The 24,175-nt window shown below is 49.8% G+C and overlaps 1 protein-coding gene across 2 annotated transcripts in view; it reads left to right on the forward strand.

The window, feature by feature from the left end:
* The window catches only part of Per2 (period circadian regulator 2), a 46,425-nt gene that overhangs the window by 7,584 nt on the left and 14,666 nt on the right, over positions 1 to 24,175 (forward strand). The window contains exons 2-16 of one of the 2 annotated variants that reach the window (XM_075951250.1): positions 1,299 to 1,540; positions 2,483 to 2,545; positions 3,432 to 3,586; positions 7,419 to 7,540; positions 8,303 to 8,504; positions 12,231 to 12,282; positions 13,137 to 13,279; positions 14,846 to 14,924; positions 18,819 to 18,925; positions 19,404 to 19,557; positions 19,850 to 19,958; positions 20,624 to 20,743; positions 21,281 to 21,365; positions 23,275 to 23,437; positions 23,528 to 23,634. In XM_075951250.1, the coding sequence (XP_075807365.1) occupies positions 1,311 to 1,540; positions 2,483 to 2,545; positions 3,432 to 3,586; positions 7,419 to 7,540; positions 8,303 to 8,504; positions 12,231 to 12,282; positions 13,137 to 13,279; positions 14,846 to 14,924; positions 18,819 to 18,925; positions 19,404 to 19,557; positions 19,850 to 19,958; positions 20,624 to 20,743; positions 21,281 to 21,365; positions 23,275 to 23,437; positions 23,528 to 23,634 (1,891 nt within the window). In that variant the 5' untranslated portion in view covers positions 1,299 to 1,310. The remainder of the gene's footprint in view (positions 1 to 1,298; positions 1,541 to 2,482; positions 2,546 to 3,431; positions 3,587 to 7,418; positions 7,541 to 8,302; positions 8,505 to 12,230; positions 12,283 to 13,136; positions 13,280 to 14,845; positions 14,925 to 18,818; positions 18,926 to 19,403; positions 19,558 to 19,849; positions 19,959 to 20,623; positions 20,744 to 21,280; positions 21,366 to 23,274; positions 23,438 to 23,527; positions 23,635 to 24,175) is intronic. The other variant, XM_075951249.1, reaches the window with a different exon arrangement.

The raw sequence follows: 24,175 nt of genomic DNA on the forward strand, positions 1-24,175 counted from the left end.
GATATGCCTTTGCTTGGTGACAAACACTAGGACCCTTTTGGGATTTCCTGGGCTCCTGAAAACACACTGTTTTTCCTGCAGTTTTAAATGTTTGGTCATTTTACATGAATTATGGGGGAAATGATGTGGAGCTTGAATCTAGGAGGTATTCCTGTCTTTGTCCCACCCTGAGAAGGTTCAGCATGTACCTACCGCTGCAGACAGGCAAGACCATGGTGGGCTTAGCACAGAGAACCTCTAAGCCTAGGATGGGGACAGGACAGGAGTGTCCTGGGTTAGCCTAGTCTGGAGCTGGCTGCGACCTGATCTTATGCAGGTCTCCCCTATCAGCTCACCTGCAGCATGGAATCCTGCATGCAGCACATGCACTGACTGTAATGTGACCTGGCTTGTGTCCGCCTTGCATTGGCAGCTTGTGTTTTCCTGACTGCCAGGAAGCCGGTGGAGATGCTGCACCTTCAAGGTGAGCCTGCTGCCACCACTTGGCCTCCTCACAAGAGTCAGCATGTCCCTAGTTTCTGGCTTCCTCATATGCTTGAGAGTAGAGGTCAGGAGGAGAGAGTGGCCAGGCATTTCTTCCTTAATCTGCAGTGGTCTGCATTTCTTTAGCTCTTTCTTCTTTCCTTAACCTCTTGGGTGGTGGTAACCGCATCTTCCAGGCCAGCACCCAGCCCTTAACTGCTTTTATCTGTTTGCATAAATCTGATGCGACCCAGCCTAAGTGGCATCTGCTTCCTGCCAGGATCCTGTTAGAAACATTATCCCTGGCCCTCCCTTTTTCTCCCAGTGACACATAACAGTCTCTTGTCTTTGAGCTGTGGACCAGCCTCATGGAGGCCCTCACCCAACAGCATTCTCTCCAGAAGACCCTGCTGCCCTCAGCTTCTCTGTAACGCATGCTGTGCTGTGGTGAACTTGTTGCTGGACCACGGTGCTTAACGTCACCTGGGGAGATGGTCGAACAAAGATTTTTAGGCCCTGCTTACCATTTAGCATAACTATATTTCCCCCCTACCTGGGTGACTGTCAGTGTCCTTGTCTGTTTGCTGACAACGTGTTAAGCACTTCCGTGGCCCAGCTAAGGCTCTCAGGTCAACTGTCTTCCTGATCCAGGGTCAGTAGGAGCTCAGGAATTGGGAACACACGAGCCCACAAGTAAATGACAGTTGTGCCATTGATACTGGAAATCAAACCCAGGGCCCCACACATACTAGATCAATGCTTTATACTATTGAGTTTCATCCCCGGCCTCACTGATGCCTTTTAATGTTTGACCGCAATATTCTCTTCTTCACCAGCTTCATCCTGACATGAACGGATACGTGAACTTTCCCCCTAGTCCCACCAGCCCCACCAAGGAACCAGGGGAGCCTCAGCCCAGCCAGGCTGCGCTCCAGGAAGATGTGGACATGAGCAGTGGCTCTAGCGGAAATGAAACCAATGAAAACTGCTCCACGGGGCGGGACTCTCAGGGCAGTGACTGTGATGACAGTGGAAAGGAGTTGCGGATGCTAATGGAACCTTCCAGCACTCACCCGAGGTAGGTTCAGCCTCAGGTCAGACCCTCACACACAGAACACCTGTGGCTTCCTCCCTATTTTTCTGTTGCCCATCTTCAAGCAGCAAGTACTAGTACTGACTTGCAGGATTGCTGCACAGCTTAATTCTGTAGGTGATATTTATTGGGGTCTGTCCTTCTGAATAATGATACTGCAGTCATTGCATTTCTGTGTCTGATACCACTTGACAGACAGTCTGGTGAGATCTTGGAGGTAGCTGCTCTCACACCTACGAAGCAGGTCACAGAAAATGATTGCTCCTTTTGCATTTCCATCTCTCAATGAGCAATTCTGCTATCTGAAGATCTTCTGTTCCAGTTTTAACATAATTTTCCCTTTTTTAAATTTTAATGTGGCTGGGCGGTGGTGGTGCATGCCTTTAATCCCAGCACTCGGGAGGCAAAGACAGGCGGATCTCTGTGAGTTCGACACCAGTCTGGTCTACAAGAGCTAGTTCCAGGACAGGCTCCAAAACCACAGAGAAACCCTGTCTCGAAAAAACCAAAAAAAAAAAAAAAAATTTAATGTGTATGGGTGTTTTGTCTTTATGTATATCTGTGCACCACTGTGTGATTAGTGACCACAGAGGACATAAGAGAGCATCATCAGACCCCCTGAAACTGGAGTTACACAAGGGTATAAGCAGCCATGTGGATGCTGGGAATCAAACCTGGGTCCTCTGGAAGTGCTTGTCACTGAGCTGATTCTCCAGCCCTGATTTTTGTTTTGTGGGAAGACATGGAGACCATACATCAGGCATCAGGCATGCCTGGCAGGGACTTTATCCCAAAGCCATCACCCTATGCACCTGCTATTCTCTTAAAAGTCTCTGGTGTGATGTTCCTAGTCTGTTGTCACTGGCTGGATGCGGGGAGAGGCATATAGCGGTCTGACCCTGGGACTGTCATTATCTGTTCTTGCAGCCCTGATGCCTTCAGACTGATGATGACAGAGCCGGAACACAACCCCTCCACAAGCGTCTGCAGGTGAGACCCACCACAGCTCCCACCTCATGCTCTTTCAACAAGTTGCAGGACTTCCTCTCAGGCCAGGTTTGAAAGTAATGCGACTCTTTTAAACTTGGATAAATCTGTTGATTTGACCGCACAGTCAGTGTGACTGGTGGCATCTGCCTTTCATAAGACCGCTGGCCCCGTCCGTCCCTGAGCCGGTTGTTCTTGGACACCTTGTTTCTCCCTACCTCTATTCTAGGCAGCCTTGCCTCAGACCTGGATCTTCAACAGGAACTTCCTCACTCTTTTGCAACAAAGTATCTGTGTGTTCACAGACACTTTCTTATCATCTGTGGGGCTGAGACCTCTCTCCCAAGGCCTGTGGGCACTTGGCTGTTGAAGACCCATCATTCTTTGGATACCGTCTCCTCTGCATAAACCAGCAGCAGTTCTTTGCTTTCGCTCCGATCTTCCTCTGCTCTCTCTCTTCTCCCTGGAATCCCCTTCTTAAAGGTCCCCTTTCCTCTCTCCTGTTCTCATGGTCCATGCTCATGTCTACAGGAGCACCTTTCTTGTCCTCACACTGTCCTTGTCCCTCTGCATGGGGTGGGGAAGGAGACAGCCCAGTGGTAAAGCCTATACCACTATACCAAGGGTTGACTAACATCCCTCCTAAGTGAGGTTCAGCCTGACCCCAGGGGAAGGATCTTGTTGAAAGGACTTCTCTCTCTGGGTGAGAACGGGGATTCTTATCAGTCTGTGGTCTCCTGGAAGGAGGGCATTTAGTCATGACTTCCTTGGTGACCACAACTGAGAAGGTGTTGCTGGCCTATGGTGAGGGAGGCCAGGGATGAATACAGTTCTCTCTGTCTCCAAATACTGCCTTCACATTTGCTTGTCTTTTTCTTGAATTCCACAGTAGCGAGCAGTCTGCCAAAGCTGACACACACAAAGAGCTGATAAGAACACTGAGGGAGCTGAAGGTCCACCTCCCTGCAGACAAGAAGGCCAAGGGGAAGCCCAGCACGCTGGCAACCTTGAAGTACGCCCTGCGGAGCGTGAAGCAGGTGAAGGGTACGTGCACTTTGCACGTCTGCTCAACCCACTGAAACAAGGGGGGTTTTGTTTGCTCACTTATTTTTTGTGTGTATGTGTCTGTGTGTCTCTATGTGTGGTGGTGGGTGGCATGTGTGTTGCACATGCGTGTGGAAGTCAGAAGACAACCTTGTGGTGTGGGTTACCTTCTTCCATCTCTATTTCCAGAGATTGGACTCAGGAGGTTTGCACAGCAAGAGCCCTTACCCTCTGATCCATCTTTCCCAGTCCTGGAAACACATTTTTTTGGTTTTTTTTTTTGCCCCTAAAAATTTATTTATTTATTATGTATACAGTGTTCTGCCTGCATGTATGCTTGCATACCAGAAGAAGACACCAGATCTCATTACAGGTGGTTGTGAGCCACCATATGGGTGCTGGGAATTGAAGTCAGGACCTCTGGAAGAGCAGGCAGTGCTCTTAACCTCTGAGCCATCTCTCCAGCTCCCAGAAACACATATTAAATGTCCCAAACTATAGTAAAAATAGTGTCAGCTTTCTAAGATCCAACCCTGAAATGGCAGAAGGAAGCAATAAAAATACAATGAAGTTAATGTTGGTTGAGAACCGTGGTTCATTGCTATATTCTATTAAACCGGAATTTTAGAGACAAAACCAAAAATAGGCAGAAACCGTGGTGAGGGAGGCCAGAGATGAATACGGCTCTCTCTGTCCCCAAACACTCTCTTCACAAGGCTCACATTTGCTTGCCTTTTCCTTGAATTCCACAGAAGTGAGTGAGCAGTCTGCCAAAGCTGACGCATGGGTGGGAGAAGTCCATTTACCTCATAAGCTTCCCGTGGTAAGGTCAGGTCTTCTGCAGAAGTCTTGCATAGTCTAGACTCTGAGATGTGTTTGGGACAATGACCATGAGTTCAGAATGTTGGTCACACGCTACCATGAGCTACATGGGTCAGAATTGAAGTACATTCCTGAGGTCTTATTCACCTCTAACCTGTCGCCTGAGAAATGATACAGAGGGGCTTTCTAGCTCTTCACGCTGGCTTTTTTGAAAGCAGGATCTCAGGCAGCCCATGCTAAGCACAGACTCACTATGCTTGCAGTGTAACTGAGGATGATCTGAAATTCTAGATCCTTTTGCCTCCACCTTCCAACTGCTAGGATTATAGACTGTACTACCATATCTGGTTGTATTTGATGCTGGGGTCTAACTTAAGGATTTATGTAGGCACTCTACCAACTGAGCTAAATTCCAGGCATAGCACTCTGTGTGTGTGTGTAGTGTGTGTGTGTGTAGTGTGTGTACCTGAATATATGCACCAAGTGTGTGCAGTGCCAGTCAAGGCCATAAGATGGCATCAGATCTTCTGGAACTGGAGTTCCAAGCAGTGTGAGTCACCCTGTGGGTGCTCGAATTTGAACCCTGGTCCTCTTAACCAGATGAGCCACATCTCCAGCTTCTTCCTCCAAGGCACTTTTTAATTCATGAACTCAACTCAGATGACTCATTTCCTGTTTATCTAAAAATGTTTACCTACGAAACCTTTTCTGCCCTGGTGATTATTTCAGCCAATGAGGAAAGAGACAGGGCACAGCAGCACCACCCATCACTGGGTTCTGTCACAGGACAGCCCTCACCGTCATGCATGCAAGGTCAGGGGCAGCTCACTTAGCCATCGTAGTCTTGGGCCTTCAAAATGCAGAACCTGCTGCTGTTTGAGAAGACAGAATATGGCAGAACATTTTAACTGGTCCTGAAGTCGAAGACTGAGGCTTCTAAATAAGAACTTGGTCTACAGAGCTAGTTCCAGGACAGGCTCCAAAGCCACAAAGAAACCCTGTCTCGAAAAACAAAAACAAAAAAAACAAACAAACAAAAAAAAGAACTTGGAAAAAGAGCTGAGGTGATTCCCTATGTGGAGAGGCACTGGGTCATAGCACCCCAGCAGACTCAGCCCTCCTTCAGGTTGCTCCTGTCCAGCACCTGCATGGGTCAGCTTCCCCGTCTCCTGTTTCCCAGGCCATTGCAGTTGCCCTTGACTCCCAGACACCTGGGCACACTGCCCAGGCGGAAGGCAGGCAGCCCCTCCTGAGGCTGAGCCCTCAGTCCCCTGGATGGGCCATTCTAGGAAGGCTTAGCTGTAGGCATTGGAAGAAAGGCCCAGAAGCCTTCAGTCGGTTGCTAGGCACAGGGATATGAGCTTTGTGGCTGCTCCACTGGGGAGAAAATATCTTCCTATAGCCCTGGCTCAGAGTGCTGAGTGCTTAGACCCTTTTCTTAGTCCGTTTTCTTTCCAGTCACTGATGGTGGGGGCTGTTGCTGGCTATGTGATCCTTTACGATGAACTGGTAGAGGTTTAACATCCCATGGGGGCAGGGAAGGCAGGTGCCATGGACAGGTGATGCGAAAATCAAGCCCCCCCACCACCACTTCACCCATGTGTGGTGCCTGTGCAAACACCACCCCACTGCGCCATTGGCCACAGTCACACACATGTGCTGAAGGCTAAGTACTACATGTTACAAGCACACATCAAAATAGACAAAGTCGAAAGGCTAAGATCTAGGCAGTGTGGCCTTCGCGGTTAGTATTACTGGCTTGTCTGAAGCCGGCAAGCATCTAGGCCAGGTGTGTGTCCAGCAGTCTAAGTATGAACTTGTACTTCAGACGGTCTTCTGTTTCTAAGTCTCTGGACAGCTTTTTGTCCATAACAGGCAGGTTGCTGCTATTGATCTGGTCCTTGGAGCCAGCTGTAGAGGCATTATTCTCCGTGTGCTGGCCTCTGGGCACGTTTGAGTGCTCTCTTCAAACCTCTGTGTACCCCTTTCTAAGCTGCTGTCCCTTTTGGAAGATTGATGTGTTCTAAACAGTGCTGCCTGCTAGCCAGTGCTGGTTAGGCTAAACCTGTCTGGGAACCTGGTGCTCTAAGGCCAAACCCCACAGTAGAGACCCTGGCCTCTGCCTAAGGAAGACCCTGCTCTCTAGAAAGAGCAGCTCCGTGAGTCAGTCTGACTTGGAGGCAGCTTGCTCTCCGGGGACTGTTGGTTTCCATGCTTCATGCTTGGCCTCCACACTAACTTCAGAACATGGGAGCTCTGCCAAATCAAGAACTTTCCTAAGCCTTCCAGCAGAGAGCACGCTCAGAAACCTACTAGGCTGTGAAGGTCGAGTAATCAACATCAGATAAGACCCAGCCACGGGTCCAAAGACCTCACCACCACACTGCAGGGAACACTTGCTTGGCTGGATCCCAGGGTCAAACTCCATCCAGGAAACTGCCACCATGGGCTCCGTCTAGAGGGCACGTGGAGCTATGGAGGCAGGAGTGGACTGACTGTTTTTGCTGCCATCAGAAGTGAGAGCTGCTGTGACTTGGCTCCCCCAGGATCCTACCAGAAAGGAACTCATGTCAGTTCATTTACAGGTGCTGCTCAGAGCAATTTCTTTCCAGTCTGGCTTCTGATAGCTGTTCCTCTTTCAAGTAGTGGGTTTCACCTGCATGGAAGTCCCTAAAAGGACCACTGAGGCTCAGTCAGGTACAGGAGCTGCTGCTGTGGTCCTAAGTAAGATCATTGTGGTCGTATCACACTTCAGAGCCATATGGACCCTTAGGACTTAAAGTAATGTATTTGTCAGTTTTTAAATTTGTAAGAAGACCTGACGTGTCAGAGAACATCTCCGGTCTGCTCTTGAGTGTTGGTCACTCATGTCTACATTCTTTATATCCAGAATATTCTATCTCATCCCACTTGTTCATTTGAGAAAAATGGACCCCACCTGCAGGGGCCAGTGAGCGTGTGCTGTCACGTTGGTTTCAGCTGCTGAACACGGCTGTCATTTCTCCTGTAGCTAACGAGGAGTACTACCAGCTGCTGATGTCCAGTGAGAGCCAGCCCTGCAGTGTGAATGTGCCCTCCTACACCATGGAGCAGGTTGAGGGCATTACCTCGGAGTACATCGTGAAGAACGCTGTGAGTGTTTTGACAGGGCGTGAGTTCTCCCTTGGGTAAGCCAGCTGGTCCGCTGTCAGGAAGCAGGCCTGTTCCTCCCAATAAAATAAAGTCACGACGCTGGTGATTCTGGAGTTAAGTCATGTTCTAGACTTCTGCTCTTTCCTGGGAGATTGTCTTCGTCTCTGGCTGACTCTGACTCATAGCTCCCAGTCTTAGAGAAGCCCAGTCGTGGTGAAGCTTGAGGCTCCAGCTTTCTGTGGCTTCAGGATGAAGAGACAGATTCGGTGACCATCTGTTTGTCCAGGCTTAGTGGTAATAAGGTCTGGGTCAAAGCCCACATTTCTGAATATGTAAAGGCCTGGGGGGGAAGAGCCCACGCTCCTGAATTCTCAGTGAGAACAGACAGTAATACTGGGAAGAATAGTGGTGACCCTTGCCTCAGCCTAGCTCCTCAGACCTGCCAGCCAAATCCCTCCAAGGGGGCTGGCCTGTGATCAGAGGGGCAGGCAGCTCTGCAGGCCACCCACATTACCTGAGAGAGACCAGCTGTCAAAGGTCACTGCTGTGCCAGGGGAGCACAGGAGCTGGGCAAGGCTGGCCTGATGTGCCATTCCTGCTGGTGTTATGTTGGATGTCGGCATTGGAACAGGAAAGTCAGCTTGGCCAGGCTTGAGGAGGCCCAGACACACCCTGGTCCTCGCGTCAGGGTGTTCCCACTAGCCTTATATAACCGATCAGTTCCTACTGCCTATAATCACTGCTTGTGGTCTCCGTTTCCAGGATATGTTTGCTGTAGCCGTGTCCCTGGTTTCTGGGAAGATCCTGTACATCTCTAACCAAGTTGCCTCCGTTTTTCACTGTAAGAAGGATGCCTTCAGTGACGCCAAGTTTGTGGAGTTCCTGGCTCCTCATGATGTCAGTGTGTTCCACAGCTGCACTACCCCTTACAAGCTGCCACCCTGGAGTGTGTGCAGTGGATTAGGTGAGGTCCTGGCTGCAGTGCCTCGTTCCCGCTAAGGGGGAGTGTGGAGAAGGCTGCTCCCCATCTCGGTTATGTCAGAATGCCCCATGGAGCCCTCCAGAGGAGCTATAGCGTTCACTGATCTGTCCAGGGTAAGAGGCAAACAGTTGTTTGTCCCTAGAATAAATAGCCTTTTAGTAAACGTCAGAAAAACTTCAAAATTAGGCATTTTAAAATGAAGTTACACTGAGTAGGACTCCTCACATAACTGCAGTGTGGGGGGGATGGGGTGCATCCTGCAGGCAGAGGGATGTTAAGTGGAATGCCAGCTTCCTTCAGGCAGTTAATTCCCCCCCATGACCTCAGCTGCCATAATGGACAGGTGTGACATTCATTGGGGTGACGTCTCAGGGATCTTCACCTGGACTGGAGTAAGGTTCATAAGTATAGGTAATAAAGCTCTCTGAGCTTATGCGGCACTTTCCCTGCTCATTAACAACAAGTATGTATGTCTACTGTGTGATCCACCTGTGTCCAAGCCCTTGCCCTTGCCCAGCCCCTCTCATCTGGCGTCCACTCTGTGCCTCCTCTCCCTGGAGCCAGTTTTGGCATTCTCCTTGAGCTCTTCCAGCTCCACCCCGAGCCTCGTCAGTCAGCTGTAGTTTGTGATTTGTCCCCTCCAAAATTTGTGCTAGAATTTGCTGATGTCACAGTACTGAGGTGGGACCTTGAGGTGTTGAGGTCATGAAGAGGGACTAATGCCTTTCTCCTGGGTCAGAGTCTCGTGTCAGGACTCAACTAGCCCCGAGGGGATGGTTCACTAAAGCAAGGCTGCCCCTTCTGCGTGTGCCCTCCACCCTGTTTCCACCATGATTTGAAGCAGTATATGGCCCTCCCCAGCAGCTCTTTGAACCCTTGCAGTGTTCTGTTGGACTTTCCAGCCGTTAGAACCATGAGCTATCATCTCCTAAGTCATCTTGACAGGTTGTCATAGCAACAGAAACAGACTGAAACAGTACTGGTGCCAAGAACTGGGTGCTGCTGCAGTGGAACTCGGGAGTGGGGAGCAGCTGGACTGTTTCAAAATGCAAACCAGAAAAGGCCTGAGTGTTGAGGGCAGTTCTGGTGTGGGAGCAGGGGAAGACAGAAGGACTGGGGAAAGCTCTGATTTGCATTCGTGGCTGTGACCAGCATGCTGATGGTAGTGTCGGGAATGGCTATTCCGGAGAGTGATGGCAGTCTGACCACATGCAGAGTAGAAAGGAATGCAGGGGTGCAGTCAGGCAGATTGCTAAAGGATTCCACAGGTAGAAGATGAACAGCAGTGGAGACCTCACCACAGGGAAAGCCCCAAAGGAACATCAGAGATCTTCGAGGATGCCTCTGATCCCTGCATCCACACATTGCTCTCTCCAGCTCCGACTGTGGTCCCTGTGCTGAGGGTGCAGCCCTCACTCCTCCAGGGAGTGTAAGCCCCAGAAGACACACTAGTGTGTGTACCCAGAGATAAATCCCTGAGTGTTTACACCGCCGGTTCTGAAATGCTTGGTAGCGTCCTCGTGAGGCTGATTCTGCAGGCAGGAAGGCACAGCTTCCTCGGCCACAGGGCAGAGCTGCCGCAGAGAATATCACCAAGACTGTGTTAGGCAGTGCTGAAGGGGGCTGCCTGCCACCCTGGGAAATCAGAGCAGCAGAGCCAATGGAGGCCAGCCACACTTCCCAGGAAAACCACAGGCAACCCTGACAGCTAACACTGCACTGAGCCCAGCAAGCCATGGGGCAGGGCTACTTGGTGCTTTGAGGGCCCATACCAGATGTGTAGGGGGTGGTCCCTGGGATAACATGATGATCCTACAGCTTTAAGACAAGGTCTGTGGGCCCTGGTTTCAGACTTGCCAGAGGCCTATCACCCCCTCCTTCTGGCCAGCCTTCCTCTGGAACAGTGTGCCTATCCCACACCTTCTCACTGTAGAGCAGATGATTGGCTTGAGTTCACACCTGGCCTTTGGACTTTCAGGTTGACACCAGAGATTATGGGATGGAATTGATTATAGTTTGCATTGGGAGAAGAACATGAGCTATGGCAAGCCAGATGGACCACCTGTGGTCTAGATGTGGGCTGTTCTTTTTAAACTCATGCTGAACGCTAGGGTCACTTGTGGAATGCTGAATGACTTCTTTAAGGTAACTGAGTCACTCGGAGGGATTGGCAGGTGTGCTTTTGTTCTCTTGGGACTGGATTACTGTGACCATTGGGTACCATGGCACTGGCAGCCCCTCTCTCCTGCCCTTCTGGCTACAGGCCTCTTGTGGTTAAACTTTGCAAGTCTGTGTTGTGTTTTGCAAGCTTATTGTAAAGACTCTGACCCTGGGAGAAAAGGGACTGCAGTGCTTTCAGGTCACAGCACTGCCACTGGCGGAGGGTTGAGGGTGAGCTAGCCTCCACCATCATAGACAAGGCTAGACAGCAAAAGTTCCTTAGTGTCTGTCCACACATGCCTGCTGATCACAGCCTTATGGGCTTTAATGCCCAGAGCTGAAGCTGTACTAAAGGCTGTAGCTTCCGAGGAGCCAGAGGAACAAGGACAGCACTCTGATTGCTCTGGCCTTGTCCCTGGGAGCTGGCAAGTCATTGATCTCCGCTTACACAGCGGCTTCTCAACCCTTGTCATCACCACCTAGACTCTGTGGCCGGCTTGAGGACCTCTCCCGTCATCCGTCATCAGTTCCTCTCCTCCCCGTTCCCATTCTGTCAGCATCAGAGGTGGACACTGCCACTATGTCCTTCACCAGCATGACGAACGAACCCCTTCAGTAGGCAGCCTGGGGTTGATGCATCTTTTGTTTGAGCGTTTCCTCCGAAGGAGGTTGTCTACTTTCTTCCTAAACCCAGAGACTGGGCAGACCGTTAAACATTTGCCATGTGAGTTATGGGGGCATGGTCAGGATTGTGGAGAGGAAGTGGCTTGGCAGGTGGATGGACAGCTTAGCAGTCTGGGCCACCTCTCCAGAAAGAGATGAGCAGAGTATGGCTAACTAGGAAAGAGGGCCTTTTCTGGGGGCCTCTGCAGGCTGGTAATTCTGGATCATTTTCTATAACCAGTCATTTCCTATGTTTCTTTATTTCTTTTGAATGAAAGAAATACTATGTATAAGCTGAAATCTAAGGTCTTTTTAACCTTCAAACAATTACAGAGACACCTGCTTCCCATTCCCTGACGTGAGGTCCAATGAGCTCACATTTCCCAAGACACTGTAAATGTTAAAGTGAAGTTGATATTTTCCAAATGCCTTGAGTCAGTTCTATCAGAAGCAAGCATTTCAGAAACAGCAGTGTAAACACTCAGGGATTTATCTCTGGGTACACACACTAGTGTGTCTTCTGGGGCTGAGCTGCCAAGTGTGTCAGTAGCACCACTGTGCACCATTCAGGAGTTTTAAACACATTTTGTAGCTCTTGCCAGAAATCCTAGCACTAGAGAGGCAGAGGGTGAAGGATTGCCTCAAGTTCCAGGCTGACCAGGGCTTTTAATAAAACCATGTCTCCCAGAGGAAGAACAAAACTTCTCTAGAGCCCTGGCTGTAACTTGTAGGACAGTCTGATTTGGTGCCCAGCACGCTTCAGAACTGTATCGACTAGAAAAGCACTAGAAGAACTCATTTGTACCAGGGCCCACTCACGGTTACACCTCAGTCTGAGCCTGTGTTTGTTGACTTGGGTAAATGACTCTGGTTTTTTTCCTGCAGATTCTTTCACTCAAGAGTGCATGGAGGAAAAATCTTTTTTCTGCCGTGTCAGGTAAGTCTAGTCTAGTGTCCAGTCTTCCTGACTCAGAAAACAATAGACAGTCCCCTACCAGTACTTGTAGGAGAATTAGAGGTATATGCGTTGCTTGCCCCCCAAATCTGAGAGTGAGATCTGATACAGCTTCTATAGAGCCTGTGGGAATCTCATGATATCTGTGCAAAGGGAGTGGGAAAGTCAACCTGCTCTCTGCCCCCCCCCCATGAGTGGGTAAGTCAATCTGCTTTCTGTCCCCCCCCCCACACACACACAACACACAAAGAGGCTCCACACTGGCCCTCTGTTGCTGAGGAAGACATTCCCTAGGACCATGGGCCAGGCAGTGTTTGTAGCCCTAAACGTGCGCTTGCATTTTTTGGGTTAGAGTCACAGTGTTCCTTGCAGGCTCTTTGTAACTACCTGAGCATCCAGGACAATGTTAGCCGTGACCCCGAAGAGAGTAGGGTCCAGAATCCCTCTAAGGACGCAACTTCCCTTTCCCAGTTTCTTTGCCCTAATATAGCTCCAAATTGCTCAAGAGAAAGGCTGGAAGATCTCCTACTGCCCGTTGTGTGGACTCTGACCATTGACCCCTCAATGTGGGTCTAATGGAGAATGCTTAAGGGTGGGCACTCACCAGCTTCTCCAGTGGGTACAAATGTGTGCTGCCTTTGGTATGGCCTAGGTTCCCACTAGAGGCTTTGCTGTGGCAGCCTTGTTCAGCATCCTTGGCATCTGGTCCAACAAATGGAAGAATTGCTTAGCTCTATCTACCAGCCAGGGGTGGAGCTAGCTAGCAGGCCAAGACTTTTCTTTGCCCTGACTCAGAACCTTGACCCTCACTCCTCTCCACACTCCTCTCTCTACAGTGTTGGGAAACACCACGAGAATGAGATTCGCTACCAGCCCTTCCGCATGACACCCTACCTGGTCAAGGTGCAAGAGCAGCAGGGTACCGAGAGCCAACTCTGCTGCCTGCTACTGGCAGAGAGGGTACACTCGGGCTATGAAGGTACAGCCATGCCTGACCAGGGAGCACTCATGTTAGCCCATCCTTCTTGCCTTGATACATGATGTCTAAAAAGTACCTAGCTGCTCATCCGCCTTGGCCTTTCCCTAACCTTCTCAGCCTCCATCTTCCTAACTTCCTCTTTTTACTATCTGGCTCTCCCCACAGCCGCTGAAGGTAGCTGTATCCATTTCCGTGTCCCCGTCCCATCCCCTAGCTATGCTGTCTTTGATCTACAAAGTGGTACCAGCTTTGACAGGTCTGAGGCCCCATATCCCTCCCTTCTTTGTCCCTCATCCTTGCCTCTGCTTCATGACATCTCAGTACCCCCAGAATCATACTTAACTCCCTCAGCCTCCAGTGCTGGGCCATCTTTGTTCCTGCCTTGGCCTATCCTGACTCCATTTGGACTGCCTCCCAACTGTGGTTTCTGTTGACTCCTGAGTCTTCACTCTGCCTGGTTTTCCCTGCAGCTCAGCCTATGGCCATCCAGCCTTTCTAATGCTGTCCCACCATTAACGGCTCCTTAGGCTCCCCTGCCTCCTGAACAATCAGGCTTCTCCCGTGGAGCCCAAGGGAAGCTGTGCTGTCCTGGTGATCACCTTCTTGGGATCCCTCTTAAGCAACTGTTTTTTTTGTTGTTGTTGTTGGGTTTTTTTTTTTTTAATTTTTGAGACAGGGTTTCTCTGTAGCTTTTTGGTTGCTGTCCTGGAACTAGCTCTTGTAGACCAGGCTGGCTTGCCTCTGCCTCCTGAGTGCTGGAATTAAAGGTGTGCGTCACCACACCCGGCAGCAACTGTTTTCTGACACCAGGGGTCCTTGTGCTTAATCCAAGGCCTAGCCAGCAGCTATTTATTTTCTGTGTGTCAACTCAGGGATCACAGGACTTCAGATCCCCTGAGGAGTAGCCCCACCCTACCCCAGGAGCATTTAGACTGTTTTCCCTGAATTGTAATCTTTTGATGTTTTGTTCCTAAAAGTGATAGCTTACACTTTTCTCTAACACGGTGATGTATATCTGCATCTAGAACATTCTCTTCCAAATGTGCATTAAGAATGTAGAGAGGAGGAACAGCTTGTAACCCCAAATTATAAGGGTCTTTCGAGAACCAAGGATTTTAGAATCTGATGGTGAGGAGCACACTGGATACATGACTTCGGTGTGGAATGTATTGTCTTTGGCCTCCCTGGAAACTGGCAAGTTTTCCAGGGCAAGGGCATTGGCAAACTCTAAGTCCAGACTTAGGACTTGTAACTCATTTTCTAAAGGCAGTTAGTTCGGGTATTGTAGTTTCATCTTACAAACCATGATGGCAGCCTTCAGTCCTGGGTCCACGTGTCTCAGGTAGCATGGCAGCTCCCATTGGCCACCCCAGAGAAGTTGAGGAGGCTGCGAGTGGCCAGCTGGTTGGGGTTCACCTTGATGCTTCACGGCTTCACCACGGTGGCTTGGTTGTTCAGTCAGCCTTCTCATTTTCTCAATGGCTGCACATTACTGTCAGCTCCTGTGGTTTCCCTAATCAAAACACAACTATGTGTTTCTTAGAAGTGGAAATTCTGTTCTTGCAGCCCCGAGGATTCCTCCTGAGAAGAGAATTTTTACAACAACCCATACACCAAACTGCTTGTTCCAGGATGTGGATGAAAGGTGAGTCGTGTTCCACTGTCCACTCACAACCCCTCTGGTGCTGAGTTTTCTTCTGTGGCTTTCTGGGGGGCCCACTACCCAGCTCCCAAATAAATCACACACGGAGGCTTATTATACATGTATGTGTGTGTTTGTATGTGTGTGTATATTTCATTTATTTCATGTGCATTGCTGGTGTTTTGTCTGCATATATGTCTGTGTGAGGGTGTCAGGTCTTCTGGAACTGCAGTTACAGACACTTGTGAGCTGCCATGTGGTGCTGGGAATTGAGCTGGGTTCTCTGGAAGAGCAGTCAGTGCTCTTAATTGCTGAACCATCTTTCCATCCAGCCCCTGTGTATTCTTACTTATTAATGCCCTGGACTTAGCTTGGCTTGATTCTTTCTAGCTTTTCTAACTTAAATTATTCTCACCTCACCCACCCCCACCCACAGACAGGGTTTCTCTGTAGCTTTTGAGCCTGTCCTGGAACTAGCTCTTGTTGACCAGGGTGGCCTTGAACTCAGAGATCTGCCCCGGCTCTGCGGTCTAGTACTGGGATTAAAGGCTTGTAATGCCACCACCTGATCCAACTACTTTTTGTCTCTGGGCTTTTTCCTTTCCTCTCTCTCTCTCTCTCTCTCTCTCTCTCTCTCTCTCTCTCTCTCTCTCTCTCTCTCTCTCTCTCTCCTCTGCCCCCCCCCCAAACGCCTTACTTTTACTCTTACTCTGTGACTGGCCCCTAATGGCCTCCTCCCTCAGTTCTCCTTCTTTTTATACTCTCTGCCTGCCTGCCGGCCCTGCCTATACTTTCTCCTGTCTTGCTATTGGCTGTTGTTCAGCTCTTTATTAGACCATCAGGTGTTTTAGAAAGGCAACTAATCACAGCTTCACCTAGTTAAACAAATGTAGCATAAGCAAAAGCAACACATCTTTACATCATTAAACAAATGTTCCACAGCATAAACAAAAGTAACACACCTTAAAATAATATTTCCCAACACCTCCCGCTATCATTTGTCTGGGAATCAGTACTGTGATCTTCAGGTTTTCAAATCCTGGGACAGATGTTCAGTGTTTTGGATAAAAACGAACTTTTTTGCTTTTTGTGTTTGTTTGTTTGTTTTTCCAAGACAGGTTTTCTCTCTGTAACCACCCTGGTTGTCCTGGAGCTCGCTCTAAAGACTAGGCTGGCCTCGAACTCAGAGATTCACTTGCCTCTGCCTCCCAAGTGCTGGGACTAAAGGTGTGCGGCTGAACTTTTTTGCTTTTGACATCACTGCTGAAGACAAGGTTATGTGTCATTTTTACTTACCTGGCAGTCAACTAAAATATGTGACGGTGCTGTCCTGTGACACGGTGATGTTTCAGTGAGACCACATACACTGCTGTGATTCTTTCACCTGTGACAAGGCTGTCATGATGTCATCCTGTAGTAATGTAGTAGCCACAGCTGTGCACAGCAGCACCGTGCTTCTGGCTCATATATTATAACTTGTCACGTTAGCAAGCCTTCCCCCTTGGTGCCCCACAGCAGCCTACACTTCTGTGTGCCCTGTGTTTCTTGATTACATCAGCAGTCACGCCTGGTGACCAACCTGTGCCCTGTGGGTTGGGCTTTGTTCGCCTGACCCTGCCGGTACAACAGAATTGCCTAACGGTGCATTCTTCAGACTGTGTTCCGCTGATACAGGACAAGTAACTATACAGGCGAGGAAGTGATTTGAAATCACACTCAAAATTTATAAGATTTAGTTGTGGTAGCACACACTGATCTCAGCATGTAGGTGGCTGAGACAAGAACCATTGGGAGTTCAAGATTCTACGTCAAAAAAAAAAAGTGAAGGGCTGGAGAGATGGCTCAGTGGTTAAGAGCATTGCCTGCTCTTCCAAAGGTCCTGAGTTCAATTCCCAGCAACCACATGGTGGCTCACAACCATCTGTAAAGAGGTCTGGCGCCTTCTTCTGGCCTTGAGGCATACAGACAGAATATTGTATGCATAATAAATAAATAAATATAAAAAAAAAGTGAAAGCAAGAAAACAAACACCAGAGCTTACAAGAAATGAATGCTAGAGACGGGGCTTTCTGGAGACCTGGAGGTTGTTTCAGTTGAGCCCGCCTCTGTCCCCCTGTTTAAGCTCTGTCTCGTAGGTGATGGTACCATCAGGGATGGAGGAGATGCCATTAGCAGGACCTCAGCAGGAGCCTGGCTTCCGGGCTGCCTCCACACCTTTCCTCAGAGCTGCTCAGGCTTCTCACTGAGTCTGTCACGGAGGGTGCTCTTGCTGGTGTGAGCGGTCCTGGTGGACTCAGAAGGGCTTGCTTCTGAGCAGGTTGTCGTCCACTGTGTGCCTTTTCCCAGCTCTTTGACAGGCGCAGAGCTGGAAATCAACCGGCTGTTGGGAGTGGTTTGGAGAAACGTGTCAAAAAAAAAAAAAAACCCCACGGGAAGTGGACAGAGAACCAGATCAAGTCACCCCCTAGATTTTGGGTCCTCCTCCTCTGTCTACCTGGCCAGGGACATGGGTCCCCGCCTCAGGGTCATGCCGCACTGCCTCCAGGAAGGTTCTGCTCTGTGGGCAGCCAAAGACCTGCCACCTCTGGCCTGGGGTATCCCAGGGACAGTATCAGATGCAGAACCTGGGACTGAGTGTACAAAGCCATCTAAGAGGCTGCCATTACTGCTTAGGTCTAAGGACTGTGAAAACTGCCATGTTTTGCTCCAGTTGTGAGGCAGGTAGGCAGGCCAGTGCCTGTGGGAGGCCGTCTGCAGAGTTCTGCTAGTGAGTGGAACCCACAGGCAGGCCTCTTCAGGGAACCTTGTAGTCAGGGTCAGGTATCAGGCCCTTCCTCCTTAGTGTTGTTCCTCCTTTCCTCTCCTCTTTCTCCTCCCCAGCCTCTTGTCCTCTTCCTCTTTCCTCCTTCTTCCTCCCCTCCTGCAGTTGCTCCAGCCAGGCTTGTATTGGGAAGGTGCCAAGAACATTCTGTACTCTCTGTCTGAAAGGAAACAGGAGGCCTGAGAGTATGCCTCAGACACTGAGGAGGCAGTCAGAGTCAATCCAGATCCCAAGGAAGTTCTAGTCTAAGTGTTGTGCAGCAGGGCCTTCTGCTTGACAGAGGGGAAACACCTGCAGGAATGTCTAGGGGAAGATGAGACTGCCAGCCGAGCTGGATTCAGACAGAGCCATAGACCGCTGCTTTGGTTCCATCCCTGCAGTGACCAAGGACCAGCTCCAAATGCCAAGGGGCCTCCGCTTAATAGAAGCACAGACAGGCACTGAGCAAGGGTTCCAGCCAGTCATGGGGACTCCTAGGGGAGTCACAGGAAATCACCTGATCTAGGGGTCAGAGTGACAGACGACCTTCTGACTGAGAAAGGACAGCTTTCAGACAAAACCTGTTCATCCAAGACTCACATCAACTGATCAATATTAGAAAGATATCAGAAAAAGGAACATGGGCTGGAAAGATAACTCAGAGGTTAAGAACACTGGCTGGGTCTTCCAGAGGTCCTGAGTTCAATTTCCAGGTACATGGTAGCTTACAACCACCTATGATGAGATCTGTTGCCTTCTTCTGGTGTTCAGGTATACGTGCAAACAGAACACTGTGTACATAATAAGTCTTTTACAAAAGAAAAAACATTAACATGCCATCGTGATGTATTCTGTTGGGAGGATAAACACCAGGCTGTAGCTGACAACAGCCTCCTTCCTGACATACCCACAAGGACACTGGAGTCCTCGCCTGCTGCGAAGCTGAAAGACTGGCTGTCTCTGCTATGTTTCCATTTGGGGGAATTGGGAGCCATGTCTATCGCTAAATGAGGAGGTTCCCTAAGATGGCCCTCCCTCAGAGTCTGCCTGACATCTGTATTCCATACCCTGACTGCCTGCTGTCCCTCTCCTTACAGGGCAGTCCCCCTCCTGGGCTATCTACCTCAGGACCTGATCGAGACACCTGTGCTCGTGCAGCTCCATCCCAGCGACCGGCCCTTGATGCTCGCCATCCACAAGAAGAGTAGGTCGTCTTCTTTAAGCCCTGAGACCGGTGTGCTCTGGTGTTGGAAGGGGTCAGACCCACTGGGGATGCTGAGCCCTAGCGGATGCCCTACTTCCTTGCTGAGACCTGGTGTCATCAGCCCTAGGTGGGCAAGGGAGAAGAATACTCATAAAGGGCCTTGGCAACCCATTGATAGTATGGGTGTCCATGAATATGAGGAGACCAGCTGAGCTGTGGGGAAGGAAAGTTCTGACCATCCCTGGGAGTAGACTGCACAGAATCCCCCCAAGCGGATTGCTTGCACACGTGGGTAACACAGAGAGACACGCGTCTTGAAATAGGTGACGAAACTACCTCTGCTGGAAACCACCCCAGGGGTGTTTGCAGCAGACACAGCAGTTGGAAGCAGTGGCTTTGAGGAGGTGATCTTGGCTAGCCTGTATGTGTCTGTTTTCTGCTCACACCCCAGCCCTAAGACCTGTTTCTTATCCCCTAGTCCTGCAGGCTGGCGGACAGCCTTTCGACTATTCCCCCATTCGATTCCGCACCCGCAATGGGGAGTACATCACGTTGGATACCAGCTGGTCCAGCTTCATCAACCCCTGGAGCAGGAAGATATCTTTCATCATTGGGAGGCACAAAGTCAGGGTGTGAGTGCTCCCAGGGTTCCACTCTGTGGGTTTTGGGGGATCCTGGCCTTCTCTCACTTCCCACCAGCAGGGGGGCAAAGCTGGGGTCATCTCCCTGTTGAGAGCCACTGGCCATGTGGGCAAGGGATGACGTGCCCAAGTGGGAGGAACTCATCTAAGCAGAGCTGTGTCGTAGCTTGGGAGGGAGGGTGTCTGTGGGCTGGAAATGGAAATTCCGGCCTGAGTGGACAGTGTGGGTGCCACATTCAGGCTAAGACGGGCCCTTCTGATGAGACAAATTAAAATCATTCAGGGGCCCTTTGAATGAGGACGTGTTTGCAGCCTCCCCGTGTCCTGAGGAGAAGACTCCGCACCCCAGCGTTCAGGAGCTAACAGAGCAAATCCACCGCCTGCTGATGCAGGTAAGTATCACACTAGGAATGCTCTATTCTGCTGGTCTCCATGTCTGCCCAGAAAGGCCAAGTGTGGACTGTGTGGTTGGCCTAAGAGCTACCAAGTGCCCCCAAGTTTTCCTAGCCTTAGAATCTTTCGTGTATGAGTCATGACCTTGAATGAGCGGTTGAAGGCTGCCCATACCCCATAATTTCTAGTGCAATTTCTACTGGTCTAACGCTCACTCTTCCCCAAAACACGATCACCAGCACCGGGGACTCAGTGACATCACCCTGCAGCAAAATCAGTTTAACTGCAGCCAGTCCCACAGCTGAGGTTGATGTCCCCTTCTTGATTATGGGATACAAGGTATAACTCTAGGTGAATCAGTCCTGGAGCTAGCTCTTGTAGACCAGGCTGGCCTCAAACTCAAAGAGATCCGCCTGCCTCTGCCTCCCGAGTGCTGGGATTAAAGGCGTGTGCCACCACCACCCGGCTACATTTCTTTTTAATGGGGTCTCCTTGGTAGCTGCATGCCTAAAGATGAAGGCCAGACAACCCAGGGTTTAAGCTCCCTCCACTATCTTCTCTGTGTGACCTTGGGCAAGCTGAGACCACTGTCTGAGCTTGGCTGGTGGTGACTCTTCTGTACTGTTCCACCATGTCTGCAGCGATGTGTATGCTCTTCCTGCAGCCTGTTCCCCATAGTGGCTCCAGTGGCTATGGGAGCCTGGGCAGTAACGGATCCCACGAACACCTTATGACATCATCCAGCGACAGCAATGGCCACGAGGAGTCTCACCGGAGGAGATCCGTACGTCCCTCTCTGTTCTTCCCTCAGGAGTGCAAGCTCAGCAGTGCGGGTCCTCGGTTAGGAAGCATGATCGGAAATAGCCAGGCAGTGTCTGAAGCTGGTGGCTCCATCACCTTCTCCCAGAGAAGGCTCTGTTCCCAGAGATTTACTTCATGTTTCACGTTGAGGCAGCTACCCTGTAGTTAAACACATAAAGGAAAATGACTTCGGTGGACAGAGCAGGGGAAACAAGCTTAACTGGAGGGTGGTGAAGAAGCATCAGCATCCCCCTGGCTCTGTGTTGTCCTTGGGGATCGATCATGAGAGCTGTAGCCAGCTCCATCTGGCTCCTTCAGGATTTCCAAATCCATGTTGGCGTGTAGTAAGTACGCTCCGTGATGGGCATGTGTGCGGCATGTGCAAGGCCCTGGGTTCCACTCCCGAAGAGTCACTCTCTGTGCTCCTCGACTGGTGTCGGCTGCTCTGTTCTCACTGCGGGGATGGAGAGAAGAAGGTCTCCTAGAATGAATAACGTGTTCGTTATTGTTTTTCTTCAAGGGAAATTTAAAAAATGGTGGCAAGATTCAAACCAAAAGTCACTTTTCTCATGGGTCTGCAGAACAAAAGGAAACATCCGTTGCAGGTAAAAAGATGTCCTCTGGCTACTTCCTCACTCCCAGGAGGTTTTTCTCACTTTTTCTTAACAAATAAATACATTTCTTCTTTTCAAGAAGAAAACAAAAGAAACCACACATTCTTTTGCTTGTGTCTTAGGATGGCAGAGAGAAAGACATGGGATTCCTGGCTTATTGCTCTATTTGAGGACTGAGGAGGTCACCTCCTGGGTGTGCTTTACCCCATTGATATAGAGATGAGAGATGATGTGAGATCCTTCTGTGTATTTGTTGCTTTATTGGTTGATAAATAAAGCTGTTTTGGCCAATGGCTTAGTAGAGTAAAGCCAAGGTGGGAAATCCAAACAGAGAGAGAGAGAGAGAGAGAGAGAGAGAGAGAGAGAGAGAGAGAGAGAGAGAGAGAGAAGGCAGAGTTAGAGAGATGCCATGTAGCTGCCAAAGGAGACAGATGCCAGAACCTTACCTGTAAGCCACAGCCTCATGTAATATATAGACTAATAGAAATGGGTTAATTTAAGATGTAAGAGTTAATAAGAAGCCTGAACTAATAGACCAGACAGTGTTGTGATTAATATAGCTTCTGTGTGATTATTCAAGTCAAAGCAGTCTCACTTACACCTCATCCTTGCTTAGCTAAGAAATAAGAGCTGCTCTACTGTGTATGACCAACAGGTTCAGATCCTACTGTTCAGAAAGTCCTTGTTACCCTATGGACCAGTAGGGCATGGAGTGTGGGTTTCCTTTCCCCAGGACCTGCCTACCAAGTACACTGGGAGCTGCCGGGGGAAGGAGTAGGGGGCGCTTATTTTTCACTCTGCAGAGTAGCTGTGTGACTGCATGCTCACATTTCATACATGTGCAAACTAACACCTGCATGCACATCTGTGTGTGCACACACACACACACACACACACACAGCTGGACAGAGTGCCCAGGTGTCTGCGGTTCTCAAAACAAGACCTCCCTACAGTAGACAGAAAGGGGCTGGGTGTTAGGGATACACCAGAGAGTAAGATACAGCTCATTGCTCAAGATCTCTCAGGACAGCAAGCATGTGGCTCCTATGGTGAGCACAGACAGAATCCACAGCCTGGTACCTGGGCAGCAATTGCTGTTTCATCATTGTCACCGTAAGTTGTGTTTGAAAATTGGCCCTGGTGGTTCAGTGGTTTGAGTCTTGTCACCTTTCTTCCCTAGATACTAAAGCAGAGAGATCACAAATTCCAGGCAAGCCTGGGTTCCATAGTTTAAGGCCAACCTGCCTCATAGGTGACTTAGTGAGACCCTTTCTCAAAAAAACAAACAAACAAGCAAAAAAAGCCAGATGTGATGGCACATACCTTTAATCCCAGCACTTCGGAGGTAGAAGTAAGCCGATCTCTGTGAGTTCAAGGCCGGTGTGGTCTATGTAGCAAGTTCCAGGCCAGCCAGGGCTGTGTAGTGAGACTCTGTCTCTATGTAAATAAGTATCTAATGATGGGTAGGCTACAGAGCTGTTCATGGTAGATTACCTGGTCCGCATGTGCAAGCCCTTATGTCCCTATGTTCAGTCTCGCCTACCCTGCTCAGGAGACTAAGAGAGCTGGGTTCTGATTGGCCACCAAGCTCAAGATGTTAAGACCCACCCTCTTCCACCTAAGCTCTGAGCCCTGAGAATGGCCCTGGCATGTGCTGTTAAGGCCAGAGAGAAACAAGCTCTGCCTGAGTGACAGATGACTCCAAGCTCCTGCTCAGAAGCCCTGCAGCTGCCAGGCTGACGGGGCTTCTGGATGCAGACTGTCACTGGGTTCTGTGTCAGTACGTTATGGATCCCTACCCCTGCCTTCGAGCAGACTAAAATGCTTTATAAATACGGGGTGGTTTCTTTGGGCAGATGAAAGGTATTAAATGGAAAAATTTTATTTTGTTTCATTTCAGAAATGCCAAGCAGCCCCCCAGCTCAGGTGACAGCTGTCACTACCATAGATAGGGACAGCTCAGGGGCCAGCGTACCCAAGGGCAGCTTCCCAGAGGAGCTAGCCTATAAGAACCAGCCTCCTTGCTCCTACCAGCAGATCAGCTGCCTGGACAGTGTCATCAGGTACTCAGGGCCCTTATGACCTTCCCCGCCATTGCTATCATCCCCACCCACACCTTCCCACCCACACGGTGCCTTCCAACCCTCCTCCAGGTACCTGGAGAGCTGCAATGAAGCTGCCACCCTGAAAAGAAAATGCGAGTTCCCAGCCAACATCCCATCCCGGAAGGCCACAGTCAGCCCTGGGCTGCACTCTGGAGGTATACTTTCCATTATGGGCTATCTAACCTGGGACCCCTTAAATCTTTTTTGTGGAGTCAGAAGTCATCATAAACCCTCATGTGTCCCCTTTTTCCTCCTGAATTAAATTTTCATGCATTGTAGATAAACCAGCAAAGTTTTTAAATGACCAGAGTGGCTGGAAAGTCAATACCCTCCTTCAAGGTCAAGGTGATGTCTAGACACAGAGTACTAAGTGTTGACAACAGGGTCCAGAAAGCCTGCTGGTGGCCAAGGGACAACCCTGAGTTCCATTCCCTTCTATGGATGTGCTAACCTCTGTTCTGGGAAAAGCACCTTTCTAGCCTGTCTATAAGATCCTATCCCGTCTAGAGGATCTCTGTCCTGTCTAGAGGATCCCTATCCTGTCTAGAGGAGCCCTAGCCTGTCTAGAGGAGCCCTGGCCTATCTAGAGGACCTCCGTCCTGCCTAGAGGATCCCTATTCTGTCTAGAGGATCCCTAACCTGTCTAGAGGATCCCTAGCCTGTCTAGAGAATCCCTAGCCTGTTTAGAGGATCCCT

Source organism: Microtus pennsylvanicus, chromosome 17 (assembly GCF_037038515.1).
Source record: "Microtus pennsylvanicus isolate mMicPen1 chromosome 17, mMicPen1.hap1, whole genome shotgun sequence".
Taxonomy (NCBI): domain Eukaryota; kingdom Metazoa; phylum Chordata; class Mammalia; order Rodentia; family Cricetidae; genus Microtus; species Microtus pennsylvanicus.